The following is a 19,375-nucleotide window of genomic DNA, read 5'->3' on the forward strand; positions in this document are numbered from 1 at the left end:
GGGTTTAGTGGGGTTAAGTATTGATTGTGCTATTTTTGTGGTACCTTTATGTATGGTGTATTTTGTTATGAAACATTTCAATAAAATATATATTTTTAAAATTTCAACATCTTGCAATCATTCAAGAACTCTTTCAATTCCTTGTTGAATGCTTGCAGAAAATTCACACACTTGATGCCACAAACGCGTTTGAGGTTACCAACTATTTGTGTAGTAGCAGTTCCTGACAACTAACTTAGTTCTATACTTGTGTCACTTAACTCTTGTGCCTTCTGGCCCTCAAATCTTTTAAACTCGATATCCTATCTGTGTAGACTAGAATTGCAGACAGAATTAAAACTGCCCTGGGCAGCACGGTGGTGCAGTGGTTAGCACTGCATCCTCACGGTGCCGAGGTCCCAGGTTCGATCCCGGCTCTGGGTCACTGTCCATGCAGAGTTTGCACATTCTCCCCGTGTTTGCATGGGTTTCACCCCCACAAACCAAAGGTGTGCAGGGTAGATGGATTGGCCATGCTAAATTGCCCCTTAATTGGAAAAATTTATAAAATAAAACCTGCCCCTTGACATTTCATTATTAATACCAATTAAAATCATTTGTTTCAGGGGCAGGAAAGAAACTGAATGTGATTTTTAGCTAGTCAGCCTGACTGAATAGTTGAAATCCTCTGCTCAATTCCAGCGGATTGCAGAAAGATGCTTCATGTAAATGTACAAATACACTACAAACATACCTGCAATTTCTGGTAAAATGACCAGCAACAAAAATATTATTTTTCCCCAACTGAAAAATGCTCATCTTTTGGTTAATCCTGAAAAATTAAATCTGTGTCAACAGTGGAATGCTGTTATATTGGAAAATTGTGGGGATGATATTTAATGAGCAGAATGGTATAGTACAAAAGTGAACCATTTAACCATCAGTAATGGAATTAAGATCCACTGCCAAAACATAATGACTAAAAGATGCTGAGGTTTTTACTTTAGCAGGAATTTAGTAACCTGCAATGTGAAAAGTCAGTTTAGTGATGCCAGAAAGAGATGGGGTTAGTGGTACCAGAAAGAGATGGGTTCATGAATTACTGATTAATGTCAGTAACCTCCACTGGCAAAATGGTATCCTAGCCTATGGTACAAACTAGTGGTTCCAATATGTAGACTTAATTTTGTAACACCTGGTTTGGGAGGATGGTGATCATATGGTTATGACTATTGACTCAGGCATGTTGCAGTTTACTTGGGTGGCAGCTTGTGTAGTCATTGGATGAAATTTTGGCATCTGTGGAATATTGTAGTGGAAACTGTTTAGTATTCTGGTCAGGATATTTTTTTAAAGTACTCTGCTGAAGGTTTCTAGATTTGACAGTTGGTGCTATTGATGCTGCAGTTTAGTTTGTGCAAGAAAATATTTATATCAATCAAATCAGTATCATCGATCAGTTAATCAGCCTATTCTGTTCTTAAGTTGCTTTTAAAAGCTGAATTTACAATTAGATATTTTGTAAGCTAGAAATATTATGGGGCAAGGCCAAAAGTGAGTATGTCGCACGTCAGCCATGATCTTATTGAATGGCAAAGCGATCCTCTTCCTATGGCCCTGAGTACTTTTATTCTTGTCATTTAGTTAACTTGCCGTTACTATTTAGACAAATACGCCCTCTTAAAAAGATAATTCCACTTCAGATGATTTTAAAATGGTCGGGGAATTATAGAAAATTGTTTGAGCCACACATTTGGTGTTTGACTTGTAGTCCAAAACAAAAGCATGGAAATACATATTTTGGGTATTATGATCCCGGACCAGACCCTAACAGTGGCTAGGATACTGGACAGAAACCCCAATATTTTATTTTTAATTTTGTAAGACCGCGAAGTAAGGTTATCTCGCTCCAGGAATGATTTCATGCAAAATAGGGATATGGTATATTAAAACATCCTTATTACTAACACTGTATTAAAATGTCTTCAACATCACACAAGAAAATAGCTTACAATTGTCCCTTAAATAATGCTAATCAATATAGTGTCACAGTAACCCTTAACTGCTATCTTTATTTCCATGTAAACAACAAAAAACATTTCTGGTCTCAATCCACTTTTAAAAACAGTTGGCACTCGGGCATTCTTGCTATATAAAAATGCCTTGGATTTTCCACTTTGAGAAAGAGAGATCTTTTAAGACTGCTTGAAAGATAGAGACCCTACACCCTGTCAGAATAATGCAGAATCTCTGGCTGTATTTCTTCACATAGTCTCTTGGCTCACCTTCCAACCATAAAACTGAGCCTCAACATTTGACTGCTTTGGTCCCTGGTTCTTCCCATTAACTACATTGTCTCACTAAGCCGAACCCAATGTTTCTAACTACTCCGCAGGGAACCCTCTTAATATAAACAAAAATACATTCGCCCAAACTTTTACAATGCTTTAATTGCACCTCTGTCTTGCAAACCAGGATTTTTCCAAACATTACTGAAGCAGTCGACACTGGTTTTTAACCCTTACTTCACCGAATACATATTCAATATATCTGAAATTTGTACATTCATTACATGGGATGAATCAATGGCACCATTATAAGCATTTTTATGGCTGTTAAATTCTCAGTTGTCAGCTTTGCCCTGGCGTAGACAGCACACTTGAGTTTAGAGAAAACTTGATACACATTTGGTTTGTTAAATGGAAATAATCAGAGCTGGATTAACATTGGAGTTGAGTGGTAGTTCTTTGCTGTCGTCTTCACCTAACATAGGTTGGTTGGTTTCCCCCATGGGACAGCTGAGAGGACACAAATAATTAGACCACATCTGACCATTTAACTGCGGCCTAATGCCAGAGAGAAGCAAATAACGGATGGAAATAGATGCATGACACTGGAGAGCAAATATCCAATATCTTGAATACATTCTTCATTTGAGAAATGCAAAAGAAATTTCAACAAAGACCTGAGCATTTTGTGAGCCATTTCATGTATGCTAATATATTAATGCTATTCTGCAATTGCTTTACTGCCAAGAAGTATCTTAGACATTGGAGAATACGTATTTGCCATTGTCTGCAGCTGAAGCTCCGATTTACGTCCAGAATTTTATTCTGTATGTAAAGAAAAATCTACAAGCAGGGATATATTCCTGATGGGTACAGGCTAGACTGCGATGTTACTTAAAATGATTTGCTGTTTTCCTTCAAGCTGAAGTTTGAATATTTTTTCCCCTGTTCAAGCCTTTCTTTTGATTAAATGTTTTTAAATCCCTCACTGTGACTTCCTTCAAGGTGGAGATTTGTGCTGGGCTAGCTTGTCATAAGCATTGACAGCTCCAATATCTTTCTTGACAGTTTTTCTATGGGGTTTGGGATGGTGTGCATCTGAAGACCTTTTCTCGTGTGGAAAGCAGCATCTATACTAGTTCTGGGGCATTATCTTAATTTTAATTGGGATCATTGGCTGTCTCTTTGTCTGATTTAATCTCCTCCCCTCTGCCTGCTATCTGTAGCATTCAGCTTCCATGTGCCTTATCTAATGCAGCACAGATTTGGGACTTGCAAAAATGTTTTAGGTAAATTTTGAAACAGTTTCAAAGAGAATGAAGGAAATCTTGTTCTGTCGAGTTTCCTTTTCACCCTTGTCTTTCCTCCTGCATTCTGAAGTGGATGAAAATACTGCGCCATACAGATCAGGAAAGTTCTAGTTTTCTTTGCCACATTGATTCAACCACGGTTGTTTGGGCTTAATGTCTGAAAGGAGGGTGGAAGTGCACTAGTTTTCCACACTGGTTAATTATCTAATAACTCTTGATGGGAACAGCACCAATGGCAATTCGAGAATCAGATTAAGCTTGGCTGCGATGCTATGATGGAAAATAGCTCATCAACATCTTGCCTTGCCAAAGAATAGGCAAATTAGGGAAGATTTCAGGGTGTGCCATTGCCTGTAAAACTATTTAGTGTGTTTCAGTGTCTTGAAGTTTGTGGAGGGAGGAATAATTGTTATTAGTGCCACCAGTAGGCTTGCATTAACACTGCAATGAAGTTCTGCAAAAATCCCCTAGTCTCCACACGGTGCCTAGTCGGGTACACAATGTCCAATTCACCTAACAAACATGTCTTTCAGTTCTTGTGGAAGCAAATACGCAGACACTGGGCGAATAAACAGACTGACCCAAGCCAGGAATCGAAACCGGGTGCCTGATGCTGTGAAGCAACAGTGCTAACTGCTGCTATTGCGCCACCCATAACTGAAGGAGAATTTGAGGAATTTCACCTGGTCACTTCCACCATTCTTTGCACCTTTTGTATTATAGTCTTACCAGTTATTTGATGCAGCGATGGGGTTTTTATTCTGGATTCAGATAGTTCCTTTATGACATGGCTGAAAAGAGATATGACCATGTGTTAAAACAAACACTGGGTATAATTTTGGACACTTTCTGCAGCTTTAGTAGCTAATTTGTTTTTATGCGGTCTAGCTCATATGTTTTTCATTGACAGATCACCGTTTGCTCCTCATTTTAGTAAATAATTACAATACTTTGATTAACAATTCAGCAAGTGTATTGGTAAAGTCGTATTACTCCCCTCAAGTTCCAAAATGGAGACTTTAATGACGTTCCTATTGTAGTAGATTGTGGTTCATTTATGCCCAGGTGCATTTCCAACACAACAATTTATTGTCACGTGTACCGAGGTATAGTTAAAAGTATTGTTCTGCATACAGTCCAGACAGATCATATATGAAAAAACATAGGACATACATAAAGACACAATGCATAGGCATCGGGTGAGCAGTCCGAGTGTAGTACTACTCAATAGAGAAGATGTGTGAAGAAATCAGTTCAGTCCATAAGAAGGTCATTCAGGAGTCCGGTACTAGCAGGGGAGGAGCTGTTTTTGAACTTGTTCTCAGACTTCTCTATTTCTTGCCCAGTGGAAGAAGTTGGAAGAGAGAATAACCCAGGTGGGAGGGGTCTTTGATCATGCTGCCTGCTTTCCCACGGCAGCGGGAGGTGTAGACAAAATCAATGGATGGGAGGCGGGTTTGTGTAATGGACTGTCCAGTGTTCACAACTCTCTGAAGTTTCTTGCGGTCTTGGGCCGAGCAGTTGCCATTTCAGGCTGTGATGCAGCCAGATAGGGTGCTTTCTATGGTGCATCTGTAAAAATAAGAGTCACTGTGGACATGCCAAATTTCCTTAGTTTGCTGAGGAAGTATGGGCGCTGTTGTGATTTCTTTGTCGTAGCGTCGACATAGGTGGACCGGGACAGATTGTTGGTGACATGCACACCTAGGAATTTGATATACAGTGGATGTTGTTGCTAATAACTTCCTAGACAGTTATACACATCAGTTGCCTGAAACTCTTTTCAAAAAGCAGTGTTATTTTTAACTATGCTACTGATTGCTTGTGGTGTTGCTTGTTTGATGTGGTGTTTTACAATGACAACAGTCGTGCAATGCACTAAATGGCCTGCAAGTGACTATGATGAAAAAAGTGATAAGTGGCGCAAGTTAAAGCATTCTACTGCCTAATCTTCCAGTGATGATTTTAAACCAGTTTGCTGGACTAATAATTGCAGTGTACTGCAGCAAGCATATCAGTGGATAGGGAGAAGTGTTTGCAATGGGCAAAATAAAAATCCATTGGTGTGATGCTACTTCAGCCGGAAGTGTTTTAAAATAGATAGTTAACCGTTGAACTGACGGACAGAATTGAACACTAAAATTATAGAGAGATGATTCACCTTGAGGATTTAGATTTGTCTGGTTCAGGGATTAACGGGAACAGTGACGCTGTGCCACCCCTACTGCCCCACCCTCTTCCTTCCAGATTGCAGCAAACAATATAGAACCTAGATGCCTCTGTTGCCCAAGCTGCCCAATCCCTGTGATATTTCTGATTTCTGCCTTTGATTTTACGATATAATTGGGCATATTATGATCATTAATGACCTTCTCAAAGCATGGGATTAGCTATATGAATTGTGGAAGTCCACATTTTAGATAGTTTAAGACAAAGCCAGCACCTCCCTCTCTTCAGAAATAATTTGTATTACAAAAGCAGAGTACTGCGGATGCTGGAAACCTGATAGAAACCAAAAAATGTTGGAAATACTCAGGAGGCCAGGCAGCACCTGTAGAGAGAAACAGTTAATGTTTCAGGGAGATGACCTTTCATCAGAGCTTAATTTCTATCACTTTGCAATTGACCCTGTTAAAACTACACCACCAAATAAGATGCCTAATGAGGGCAACACAATTATTTCTAAATTCTGATAGTAAATCATGACCTCATAGCAAATTCTGATAGTAAATCAATATCATTGCACCAAGCACACCAAAAAGGAGGGCCAAGGTCTCAGAAAATGATGACCTGGCACTTTCAATACAATATGTCACCGCCCATGATTGTACAGGCGAGGGATGCATCTTTACAATGCATCTTTACTATGACATAAGTTTCAACAATTTCAGGGTACACCAATTCTGTTCCTGAAAATCACAGTCTGAAGTAAACAGAAGCTCAATGTCGGAGTTTCAGTTTGGGCAAGAGGCTTTACACACTATAATGTGCAGGTTAAAAGCAACCAGCACATCAGCTTGTTTTGTTTCTGTAATGTGAAATCTGGAATTTATCTATATATTAGCTGGAACTCCTGAGGCAGGGAGTCAAAAACCTGCTTCACTTTTTGATAAGAGTTCAGAGGAAGGATCTCCAGTAATTGCTTTCTTTCCTGCCTTGTCTTCCTAAATGCTTTCATAGAACTGTGAAATTCCTACAGTATGGAAAGAGGCCATTTGGCCCATTAGGTCTGCATGGACCTCCTGAAAGAATACACCATCCAGACCCACTCCCCTACCCCCATAACTCCACCTAACCTGCCCCTCTTTGGACAGTGGGAGGAAACCAGAGCACCGGGAGGAAACCCACGCAGACACGGAGAACGTGCAAACTCCACACAGTCATCCGAGGCTGGAATTGAACCCAGGTCCCTGGTGCTAAGATACAGCAGTGCTAACCACTGTGATCCCACTTGTAATCTATTAAAACCAAATCGCGCTCAAATAAAATCCAATAGATGCCATTAATTTGGCTGACCGGCTTTGATGTAAATAGCTGCTGAAACTGACAGCAGCAAAGTTGTAGACTTTTTTAATGCCATTTTAGCCGAGGTACTTTGTAAAGGTAAAGTGTTCTATACAAGCAATTGAATTCAAGGGCCATTTATAAATGTCAAGCCAATTAAAAGAAAGTTAGTCATAATTAAATGTTATGTTTGTTATTTCTGTGTGTGATTAAGCAATGGTATTGTAAAGACAATTTGCTGCAGGGGTGCTTACTTAGCCTGGCTGAATAGGCAAATTAAACTAACATCTGAGTTAATCATTGTCTTTCAGGTCTGATAGTGACTTCCTCTTTTGATTAAGTGCGCTTTCCCCTTTCCTTCACCAAGAACAAATTCTGACATTCTGGAGTGTTAGGTCTCCTATTCATTATTGGTAGCGTTATCATGGCTATGTTGAAGAGAGGGAGTTGCTGGCTTCTTAAACTATCAACCAGATGTCGACATTCACGACTCAGATAGCTAATCCCATGCTTTGAGAAGCTCTGAAATTCATAGCAAATTCTGAGTAATCTTGTGACATTCTCTACTGTTGGCTCTCTACTCACGATTGGTCATCTTGGGTCTTCTACTCCCGATTGGTCGCATTGTCGTAACTACCTTGCAATCAAACTCTGAAATACACACCCTCTTTTTATTACTTTTTCTGAGTTACAAAGCCAAGGCTCAGAGTGTGGGTCAGGGGCGAACCCCTAATCCAGCTCCTCGTCTGCTCCAAAAACCAATTCGAATTGAATCCAATTCATGGTCCCCACAAGAGAGACATACCAGATCTGAGCCAGGCTCAATCTACATTACACTTGATCTTAGCTTGAAATTCTGCTTTGCAATCTGCCTCTTCAATCGCTACCCCTAGTTTTCTCCAATCGGGTAGCTTTACAGGAAAGAAGTTAGTCATTTGGCCCATCATGCCAGCTGTGCCATTGATTAAATCACTTGCGATGAACAACATTTGACATTGGTTAGTCTAGAAAAGGAAATTGCACTTGAGTTGCCATCAGTCATTTAAAAATAATGTGACTTTACAGTAACTGCTGAAATAAGCCCAGCTTTTGTCCACCAGGGAACACTGATTTCAGGTGAATGGCGTAAGATCCAAAAGTGACATGAGAAAAGAATCTTTAATGCAATGAGTAGGTGAGTTCTGGACTGATTGTCTGAAATATGGTGGAGGGGATTCAGTTGTAGCTTTCAAAAGGGAATTGGTTCCTTATCTGAAGAGAAACTTGCATGGGAAGGTGGGGGAGTGGGACTAACCGAGTTGCTCCTGGCAGAGGGCCAGTTTGGACATGATCTGCCAAATGGTTACAACACAGGATAAGACCATTTTATGATTTTCAACAAAATCAATTATTTGGCTGTTAGTTCATAGAATTTACAGTGCAGAAGGAGGCCATTCGGCCCATCGAGTCTGCACCGGCTCTTGGAAAGAGCACCCCACCCAAGGTCCACACCTCCACCCAATCCCCATAACCCTGCAACCCCATCCAACACTAAGGGCAATTTTGGACACTATGGGCAATTTAGCATGGCCAATCCACCTAACCCGTACATCTTTGGACTGTGGGAGGTAACCGGAGCACCCGGAGGAAACCCACGCACACGGGGAGAACGTGCAGACTCCGCACAGACAGTGACCCAAGCCGGGAATTGAACCTGGGACCCTGGAGCTGTGAAACAATTGTGCTATCCACAATGCTACCATGCTGCCCAAGTTATTGGATAGTTATTGTCCAGATATCTCTGCTGCAGTTCTTATTTTGCATTCCCTGTTGCTACTTGATTCATCCAAGTGATCGTTTTGCCCAGTGATTTCACTCTTGCCTCAAATCTAAGATTGCTATTTGTGATTTTTATCACTATTTGTGATTTTTATCAATGACTTGGAGGAGGGGGCTGAAGGGTGGTTCAGTAAATTTGCTGATGGCACCAAGATTGGTGGAGTAGTGGATGAGGTGTGGAGTGCTGTTGTAGGCTGCAAAGAGACATTGATTGGATGCAGAGCTGGGCTGAAAAATGGCAGATGGAGTTTAACCCTGATAAGTGCGAGGTGATTCATTATGGTAGAAAAAATTTGAATGCGGATTACAGGGTCAACGGCAGGGTTCTGAGGAATGCGGAGGAACAGAGAGATCTTGGGGTTCATGTCCACTGATCTCTGAAGGTTGCCATTCAAGTGGATAGAGCCGTGAAGAAGGCTTGTAGTGTGTTAGCGTTTATTAACGGGGGGCTTGAGTTTAAGAGCCGTGGGGTTATGCTGCAACTATACATGACTCTGGTGAGACCACATTTGGAGTATTATGTGCAGTTCTGGTCACCTCATTATCATTGGAAAGGGTGAAAAGGAGATTTACCAGGATGCTGCCTGGCTTGCAGGATAGGTCTTATGAGGAAAGGTTGAGGGAGCTCGGGCTTTTCTCTTTGCAGCGGAGGAGGATGAGAGGCGACTTAATAGAGGTTTATAAGATGATGAGGGGGATAGATAGAGTGGATGTTCAGAGACTATTTCCTCGGGTGGATGTAGCTGTTACAAGGGGGCATAACTATAAGGTTCAGGGTGGGAGATATAGGAGGGATGTCCGAGGTAGGTTCTTTACTAAGAGTGGTTCGGGTGTGGAATGGACTGCCTGCTGTGATAGTGGAGTCGGACACTTTAGGAACTTTCAAGCGGTTATTGGACAGGCACATGGAGCACACCAGAATGACAGGGAGTGGGATAGCTTGATCTTGGTTTCGGACAATGCTCGGCACAACATCGAGGGCCGTAGGGTCTGTTCTGTGCTGTACTGTTCTATGTTCTATTCTGGGTGCAAGCAAGAATTCAACTCAAATCGCTCCAGAATGCTCAACTTTGGTGCTGAATTGAAGGTGCTGCCCTTCAGGCAAGAATCTTGCCTCCAAAAACAGATGGATATAAAATGCTTTGGCGTTATTCAGATGTCGTAGCCAACATTACTTCTCCCATCAGCGGCATAAAACAATTAAGTGGGCATTTGTCCCATTATGGAATCTTAGTTTGCCTATAATCAGTGACTTTAAAAGTGATTGGCTGTGACTATTTTGAGATGTGAGAACTGGGAAATTACTAAATTAAATTGTGTTTTCTCCACCTCTTGAGATATATTCTCCTGGAAGTCCTCCCTAACCATACCACATGGACTGCAGCATTTCAAGAGGCAGCTCTCCACCACCTTGAGGGCAATTTGGGATGGGCAATAAATGCTGGCCTAGCCAGTAAAGCCCACATCCCTTGAATTCATTTTTAAAAAAAATCTTTTTCATGAAGGAATTTCTCTTAATCCCTTCTCTGCCCCTCACCTGAAATTGGACAGTTTGCAAGTTCACTTAACAGGGAGTTAGTCTAACTCTTATGCTATGTCTCGGGGCAGTTGTGTTTGCCCTGTCAATTCCGAGACATCAGCGTACACAAGCCTCTAAATTATCTTTTTCCCAAAATAGAATTTTAATCTGGTGTCTCCTTCAGGACCCTAATGCTGCCTAAGGGATTTGTTAATTTCTTTCTTGAATAGTTATTTTTGTTTCCATGTTTTACTCCATGCTTTGAAATTATCTTTTCCAAATTAAATTGCTATCTAGGTAAATGATTAAAATATTCAGCCAGAACAGTTGAGCTGAAACAGAATTTAAAATGGTATATGTGCACATACCTGAAATGTTTGTTTTTACTCTGAGCAGATTAATGATGAATGCCAGATAAAATCCAACTGTGCACACTGGATTTGGAAGGCCATACAAAAAATGCACTCCAAATGGGAATTGTCTCCTGAACTGAGCGTAAATACAAATTAGTGCGGTTATTCTGGTGGTTATTAGAGAGGTGGCTTTGGATTGTATAAATTAGAACCTGAATATTGAAGAGTCTGTGACTTTTAGGAAGGGTAGGAAACGGTCAAGGGGTGGTTCTGCTAATTAGTGCTTTTAGCGGGTTAGACAGGATGACCCAAGTTCAGGAAACCAGGATGTTGGTTGAGATAAGAAATAAAGGCAAGAGGTCACTTGGGAGTGGTGTACAGGCCCCCGATTTGTAAGTATTTGGTAGGACAGAGTACAAGGGAAGAAATACTAGGAGCTTGGCAGAAAGGTACAGCAATAATCATGGGAGATTTTAATTTGCATAAGAGTGGAAAAATCAGATGGGCAAAGGTAGCCTAGGTGAGTTCATTGAATGTTTTCTAAATAGGTTCTGCAGTCAACCATAGAGAAAGCTAAATCAGACCTGGTATTTTGCAACGAGCTAGGATTAATTGATAACCTAATAGTGAAGGTGCCCCTAGGTAACAGTGATCATAATAAATGATTAAAGTTTACATTGTTTGAGGGGGCGAAGATTGCATCCCAGACTAAATTTTTAATAAATTTAGAGTACCCCATTTTCCATTTGAGGGGCAATTTAGCATGGCTAATCCACCTACCGTGCACATTTTTTTGTTCTGTGAGGGTGGGACCCACACAGACGCTGGGAGAATGTGCAAACTCCACACAGACAGTGACCTGGGGCCAGGATCGAACCTGAGTCCTCAGTGCCGTGAGGCAGCAGAGCTAACCACTCTGCTGCCCCTTGAGACAAGTATTTTAAACTTGAGGGAAATTATGTGGGAATGAAAACAAAACTAGCTGAAGTGAACTAGCAAATGAGATTAAGGGATAAATCAATAGAGCTGCAGTGGCAGACATTCAAAGGGGTATTTCAGAATGCACAATAGATACATTCCTACAAGAAAGAAACATTCCAAGGGGAGGACCCACCATCCGTGGTTAACTAAAGTTTTTTTAAAATATATATTTATTAAAGTTTTTTCACACAATTTTTCACCCTTACAAACAATAACCCCCCCCGTAACAAAATGGAAAGAAAACGCACATAGCAAGATATATACATGGTAAAACGATATGTTACAGAGCTTTGTACACTGGCTCCCGTACATGCCAGTTTCCCAAATCTTTCATGTGTTCTCTTGCTCAAACACCCCCTAGGCAAACCACCCCCCTTCGCAGGACCCCCCACCCTGGTTGGCTGCTGCTGCTGACCGACCTTCCTCTAACGCTCCGCGAGATAGTCTAGGAATGGTTGCCACCGCCTGTAGAACCCCTGCACAGACCCTCTCAAGCAAACTTTATCCTCTCCAGCTTAATGAACCCAGCCATGTTGTTTGTCCAGGCCTCCACGCTGGGGGGCTTCGCCTCCTTCCATATTAGCAAGATCCTTCGCCGGGCTACTAGGGACGCAAAGGCCAGAATGCTGGCCTCTTTCGCCTCCTGCACTCCCGGCTCGTCCACTACTCCAAATATTGCTAGCCCCTAGCTTGGCTTGACCCGGACTTTCACCACCTGAGATATTGTTCCCGTCACTCCTCTCCAGAACCCCTCCAGTGCCGAGCATGACCAAAACATATGGACATGGTTCGCCGGACTCCCTAAGCACCTTCCACATCTGTCCCCTACCCCAAAAAACCTACTCAACCTCGCCCCTGTCAAGTGCGCTCTGTGAACCACCTTAAATTGTATCAGGCTAAGCCTGGCACACGAGGAAGAGGAATTAACCCTACCTAGGGCATCAGCCCATAACCCCTCCTCAATCCCCTCCCCCAGCTCCTCCTCTCATTTACCCTTCAGCTCCTCTACCAACGCTTCTCCCTCTTCCATCTCCTGGTATATTGCCGACACCTTGCCCTCCCCGACCCATACACCCGAGATCACCCTGTCTTGAATTTCCTGTGCCGGGAGCAACGGGAATTCCCTCACCTGCCGCCTCACAAACGCCCTCACCTGATTGTATCTAAATGCATTTCCTGGGGGTATCTCAAACTTCTCCTCTAGTGCCCCTAGGCTCGCAAACGTCCCATCAATGAACAGGTCCCACATTCTTCTAATCCCCGCCCGATGCCAGCTCTGAAACCCCCTGTCCTTCCTCCCCGGGACAAAGCGGTGGTTACCCCTGATCAGGGACCACACCGAGGCTCCCATTGCACCCCTGTGCCGTCTCCACTGGCCCCAGATCTTTAGCGTTGCCGCCACCACCGGACTCGTGGTGTACTTTGACGGTGAGAGCGGCAGCGGTGCCGTCACCAGCGCCCCCAGGCTCGTTCCTTTACAGGACGCCATCTCCAACCTCTTCCATGCCGCCCCCACTCCCTCCATCACCCACTTACGGATCATCGCCACATTTGCTGCCCAGTAGTAGCTCCCTAGGTTCGGCAGCGCCAGCCCTCCTCGGTCCCTACTGCGTTCCAGAAATCCTCTCCTTCCCCTCGGGGTCCTGTTCGCCCACACAAACCCCATAATACTCCTGCCTACTCTCTTAAAAAAGGCCTTGGTGATCACGATGGGAAGGCACTGAAACACAAAAAGAAACCTCGGAAGGACCACCATTTTGACCGACTGCACTCTACCCGCTAGCGAGAGCAGTAACATGTCCCATCTTTTGAAGTTCTCCTCCATCTGCTCCACCAACCTCGTCAGATTCAGTTTATGTAGGGCCCCCCAACTCCTGGCTATCTGGATCTCCAGGTACCGAAAGCTCCCCTCCGCCCTTCTCAGCGGTAGATCGCCTATCCCCCTTTCTTGGTCCCCTGCCTGTACTACAAAAAGTTCACTCTTCCCTACATTGAGCTTATAGCCCGAAAAATCCCCAAACTCCCTTAGAGTCTGCATGACCTCCACCATCCCCTCCACTAGATCCGCCACATACAGCAACAGGTCATCCGCATAAAGCGACACTCGATGCTCTTCTCCCCCTCGGACCACCCCCCTCCGTTTCCTAGACTCCCTCAATGATATGGCCAAGGGTTCAATCGCCAATGCAAACAACAGGGGGGCAGGGGGCACCCCTGCCTCATCCCACGGTATAGCCGAAAATACTCCGACCTCCACCGATTCATCACCACACTCGCCACCGGGGCACTGTAAAGGAGCTTAACCCAACTAATAAACCCTCCCCCGAACCCAAACCTACGCAGCACTTCCCAGAGGTACCCCCACTCTACTCTGTCAAAGGCCTTCTCCGCTTCCTTAGCTGCCACTATCTCCGCCTCTCCCTCCACCGATGGCATCATTATCACGTTTAAGAGCCGCCGCACATTGGTGTTTAGTTGCCTGCCCTTTACAAATCCCGTCTGGTCCTCGTGAATCACCCCCGGGACACAGTCCTCAATTCTCGTAGCCAGCACTTTTGCCAGCAACTTAGCATCCGCGTTGAGGAGCGAGATCGGCCTGTACGATCCACATTGCAGTGGGTCCTTGTCCCACTTTAGGATCAAAGAAATCATCGCCTCCGACATTGTCGGGGGCAGGGTCCCTTCCTCCCTTGCCTCATTAAAGGTCCTCACTAGTAGCGGGGCCAACAGGTCTACGTACTTCCTGTAGAACGCCACCGGGAACCCATCCGGTCCCGGGGCCTTCCCTGCCTGCATACTCCCCAAACCCTTGTTCAGCTCCTCCAACCCAATTGGTGCCCCCAAACCAGCCACCTCTTGCTCCTCCACCCTCGGGAATCTCAATTGGTCTAGGAATCGTCTCATCCCCTCTTCCCCCGCTGGGGGGCTGGGATCTGTACAGCTCCTCATAGAAGGCCTTGAATGCCTCGTTTATTTTTGTCGCACTCCGCACTGTGGCTCCCCTTCCATCCTTGACTCCCCTATTTCCCTTGCTGCCATCCTCTTACGGAGCTGGTGTGCCAGCATCCGACTCACCTTCTCCCCATACTCGTAGGTCGCCCCCTGCGCCTCTGCCTTCCCTGTGGTCAACAGATCAAACTCCGTCTGGAGACGTCGCCTTTCCCCAAGTAATCCCTCCTCAGGGGCCTCTGCGGATCTCCTGTCCACTCTTAAAATCTCCCCCATTAACCTCTCCCTTTCCATGCCCTCTATCTTCTCCCTATGAGCCCTAATGGAGATAGCTCTCCCCTGATCACCGCCTTCAGCGCGGTTAACTAAAGTTGAAGGCAGTACCAAACTTAAAGTAAAAAACATAAATGCACAAAGAAGGGTGGTAGATCAGAAGATTGGACAGAATATAAAGAGCAGGATAGAATTACAAGATTAATAATGAGGGGAAAATATAGAGTATATGCAAAAGCTAGCTAGAAATAGTGCTTAGCACTGCTGCCTCACAGCACCAGGGAACCAGTTTCAATTTTGACCTCCGATGACTGTGGAGTTGTTCGAGTTTGTACGTTCTCCCCGTAACTGCGTGGGTTTCCTCCGGGTGCTGCAGTTTCCTCCACAGTCCAAAGATGTGACGGTTGGGTGGATTGGCGACGATAAATTTGCCCCTGTGGGTGGGGTTGCCGGAAAAGGGTGAAAAATTGGGCCTAGGTAAGGTTACCTTTCCAAGACTCTGTGCAGACTTGATGGGCTGAATGGCCTCCTGCACTGTAGGGATTCTATGAAAACAGACAAATTAAAGGAATGGTCATACAGAAAATGAGAATTAATTGAAAATGGTGATTGCCCGATTCCACCCAGGGACGAAGTGGTTTTTAGTGGCAACACGTGGTGCAGTGGTTAGCACTGCTGCCTCACTGCGCCGAGGACCTGGGTTCGATCCCGGTCCCAGGTCACTGTCCGTGTGGGGTTTGCACATTCTCCCCTTGTTTGTATGGGTCTCGCTCCAAAGAGGTGCAGGCTAGGTGGATTGGCCACGCTAAAATGCCCCTCAATTGGGGTGGAGAAAATGGTGATTGCAGATGATTGAACAGGTATTTTGCATCAGTCTTCATTATTGAGGATGCAAATAACACCCCATAAATAGCTGTGTATCAGGAATTGAGAGGAAGGAACTGAGGAAAATTATAATCACCAGGGAACTGGTACTTAACAAAATGTGGAGCTGTGGGATGACAAATGTCCTGGGCCCTGATCATCTAGGGTCTTGAAGGAGACAGTGGCTAGTGTGATAGTTGATGCGTTGGTTATCATTTTCCAAAAATTACCTGGATTTCGGGAAGATTCCATTAGATTAAATAATAGCAGATGTAACTCTTTATTCAAAAATCATAGAACTACACTATTGGTAAAAGCTGTGGAAATTTCTGAGCATGTTCATGTGGGCTTAAAATGACTAAATTCCTAAATCTCTAAATCTAACCTACAAGAACATTAGTGTTCTGATAACATTCGTCTTTCCAGTGCTTGTACTCAAGTTATAAAATGGACTAGAAACCAACAACAAGTGCAAAATAAATAATTTCAAAAGATTGGTTTTACAAAACACGTTAGCTCCCACCAATTGCTTTTAACTGAACATGACCGTGACTTGGCAGATCCTTTCACAATGTGAGCTGATAACATTCAGTGGCAGATAAGCAGTCAGCAGCCTTTGGATGCTACTGTTTACTACAGCCACTGAAGAAAGATGCAGCCCTACATTCAGCAAAGAAAGGCTTGGAATATTGCAACTTTGGATTTCTTGTGATTGTGTTGGATTAACACAGTGCTCTTCTCTATAATGATAGATGTAAGTGAGGAACTGAATACCCTTGATTGTGGTTGTATACTTATGTTTTGATTGATCGAATATGTGCATAGCTTTTTCTGTGAACTGCATAGGGTACTGTAAAGTAAGACAAATAAATCTAGTTGATCGTACTGACTGAGGGGAAAATGTCAAAAGTTTTCACCTGATACATTCAGTGCTTTACTCATTCAATTGTTTTGTAGATAGGGGAACTAAATAAATAGATGACAATCATGTGATTGTTGAATAGATAATTTCTAACTTGTATGCATATATCAAAGTCCTTGCGTACATCTGGAACACTATGCCAATTTATGTTCTGAGGTCTCTATGTAGAAAGATTTTTCTTTGGATTATAAAGCATAATTTCAATTAACTATAGTTAAGAAATAGGTTCAAAAACTTTCAGACACAGCACCTCCAATTTCTATATTTGTTGTGCAAACTGCTCTCCGAATCCTGCTTCATGTGTTCTTCAGTGTTTTGTGAAGGGGTGTAGGTCAATTTCTTAAGATGTTTATCGGCAGTATCCTCTGGGTGTGTAGTTCTTGTCTCATTCTGTTTCCTTTATCTGTCTCATTCTACAGTTTGATCCATATGATAATGCCAGCAATAACACTCTTTGAAGCTACTGTTCAATTGAGATTACAGTCTCCGACTTCCGTCCTCGCACGTATTCTGGTTCTAATGAAATCATTCAGCCGTATTAAGCCTTGTCTACCATTCAGTGTTAGATCATGAAGGCCTGTACATCAACTCAAATTTATATGCCTTTGTTCCGTATTCCTTGATACACTTGCCTAACAACATTCTATCTGTCTTAAATTTGAATTGACCCAGCATTTATAACACTGCATCCATTTTGTCATTTATCATTTTAATCAACTTGAATAGTTCATCCCTCAGTCTTCTAAACTAGAGGCATTCTTGATTTTAAACATGTAGTCTTTGCGCATTGTGGAGACCACAAATAATCATCTTCCATAATGGCAACCCAAATCACCTTTTGCTTTTCTTCCACTTTGAAGCTGACCACTATTCCCTTATGCCTTTTCATTTTCTTCTCCAACACTGGAAACCGAAAGAGCCGTTACACTTCTGGGACCCTAACGCTTTGAAAACCATGTCCTCGTGCAAAATCTTTTTCCTGCCTCCTAAATACCCCTTTTCCCTTTCTCCCATGCTTGTGCATATATTAGTTTCCCTTGCAGCAATTGTTTTTCCATTTTAATGTACAGTGCCTATCTCTGACCCTTGGAAGATTAAAAGATCGTCCTGTAGATGGCATGTTACATTATCATGGCAGTACAGTGCTTACTGCCCATCCCAACAGTCACCATTTCTCAATTGATTTTTACAATCCTGACTAATACCGACTGAAGCAAGTAAAGTCTGAAGAATTTAATGATCCTTGTGATCTAGTGTTAATTGGAGAAGCAGTTGGATTAGCAATCAAAAAAAATGTAAATGTTCGAGAAGCAAAGCCTTAAAGAACTGAAGAACTGCCTCATGGTGCTTGTCGCAAGATAGTAAATCAATTTGGGTCAGAATATATGGGCAGGTGGTAGTAACCTTTTTAAAAATAAATTAAAAGTGCCCAATTCTTTTTTTCCCAATTAAGGAAAAATCCACCTAGCCTGCACATCTTTGGGTTGTGGGGATGAGACCCTTGCAGACACGGGGAGAACGTGCAAACTCCACACAGGCAGTGACCCGGGCTGGGATCGAACCTGGGTCCTCAACGCCGTGAGGCAGCAGTGCTAACCACTGCACCACCGTGTCGCCAATAGGTGGTAGGTGGTGCAATGTATTAAAATAGCTTGCATTTTTATAAGCATGATATAATGTCTTAAAACATCTCTCAGCAAATTACTGGATACCATAATGCACCGCAGATCCCAGAAGCAGCAATGAGCGAGTAGGTTTTTGATTTGTATGTGTCTCCAGTTTTATTTTTCGATGTATCCAGCTGCACATTGGGGTATTATAATTTGAGGTGGTGCCTCTATAACCAACAGTTTAGCTGTGATGCGATTATAATTTGTTTTATCTCTTGCAGTTTTGAACTTGGTGATAGCGGCCTCTTTGGGATCCGAAGCTTAACATCACGCTGCTTCTGCTGTTGAAACTTGGAACTGTTCTGGGAGTCTCTGCACTTTAGGCCATGACGAGTCGGGGAGGCGGGGCTCGATCCAATGGACCAGCCGCTGGAAACAAAATCTGTCAATTTAAGTTGGTTCTTCTGGGTGAGTCGGCAGTCGGGAAATCCAGCCTCGTATTGCGCTTTGTGAAAGGGCAGTTTCATGAATTTCAGGAGAGCACAATTGGAGGTAAGTGATCGGTGCCTAATATTTTGAATATTTTAGTGATGTAACTTTGCAGTTGTAATAGTAAACCACCTGGACTGCAGCAGAGACAGCGGCTGCCTAACTTGGAGAGACTGGCAGCTGCATTTCTGGTTCGAGTCGGACACAACCCTGCTTTATGTTGTTGGTTTCTGCCTTGCTGCATCTTCAACTCTCCTTTAAAAAATGACAGTTCTGTGCATTCCTGAATGTGTGCATGAGCAGAACTGCCTACTCCAGTTGCAGATTTAAGATATATGTTGAACAAAATAGTCCGGATATGTTGTCAATATTCAAATTGAGTTTGGTTGATTGTCCAGGTCCTGTGGAGTCGCATTTGATGCCACTCTGGATTTCTGCTTTTTGCAGTGTCAGGTCAAAGTGTTGTGAAACTGTTGACTTTACACTCTGCTTTGACCATCCGACCTGAATCTGAAA

The 19,375-nt window shown here is 43.3% G+C and overlaps 1 protein-coding gene across 3 annotated transcripts in view; it reads left to right on the forward strand.

The window, feature by feature from the left end:
• Window positions 1-19,375, forward strand: part of LOC140398538 (ras-related protein Rab-5C) — a 47,518-nt gene that overhangs the window by 14,453 nt on the left and 13,690 nt on the right. For 2 of the 3 annotated variants that reach the window (XM_072487320.1, XM_072487324.1), the window contains exon 2: window positions 18,652-18,922. In XM_072487320.1, the coding sequence (XP_072343421.1) occupies window positions 18,757-18,922 (166 nt within the window). In that variant the 5' untranslated portion in view covers window positions 18,652-18,756. Of the gene's footprint in view, window positions 1-18,363; window positions 18,386-18,651; window positions 18,923-19,375 lie in introns of those variants that run through there. The other variant, XM_072487321.1, reaches the window with a different exon arrangement.

Source organism: Scyliorhinus torazame, chromosome 21 (genome assembly GCF_047496885.1).
Source record: "Scyliorhinus torazame isolate Kashiwa2021f chromosome 21, sScyTor2.1, whole genome shotgun sequence".
NCBI lineage: Eukaryota > Metazoa > Chordata > Chondrichthyes > Carcharhiniformes > Scyliorhinidae > Scyliorhinus > Scyliorhinus torazame.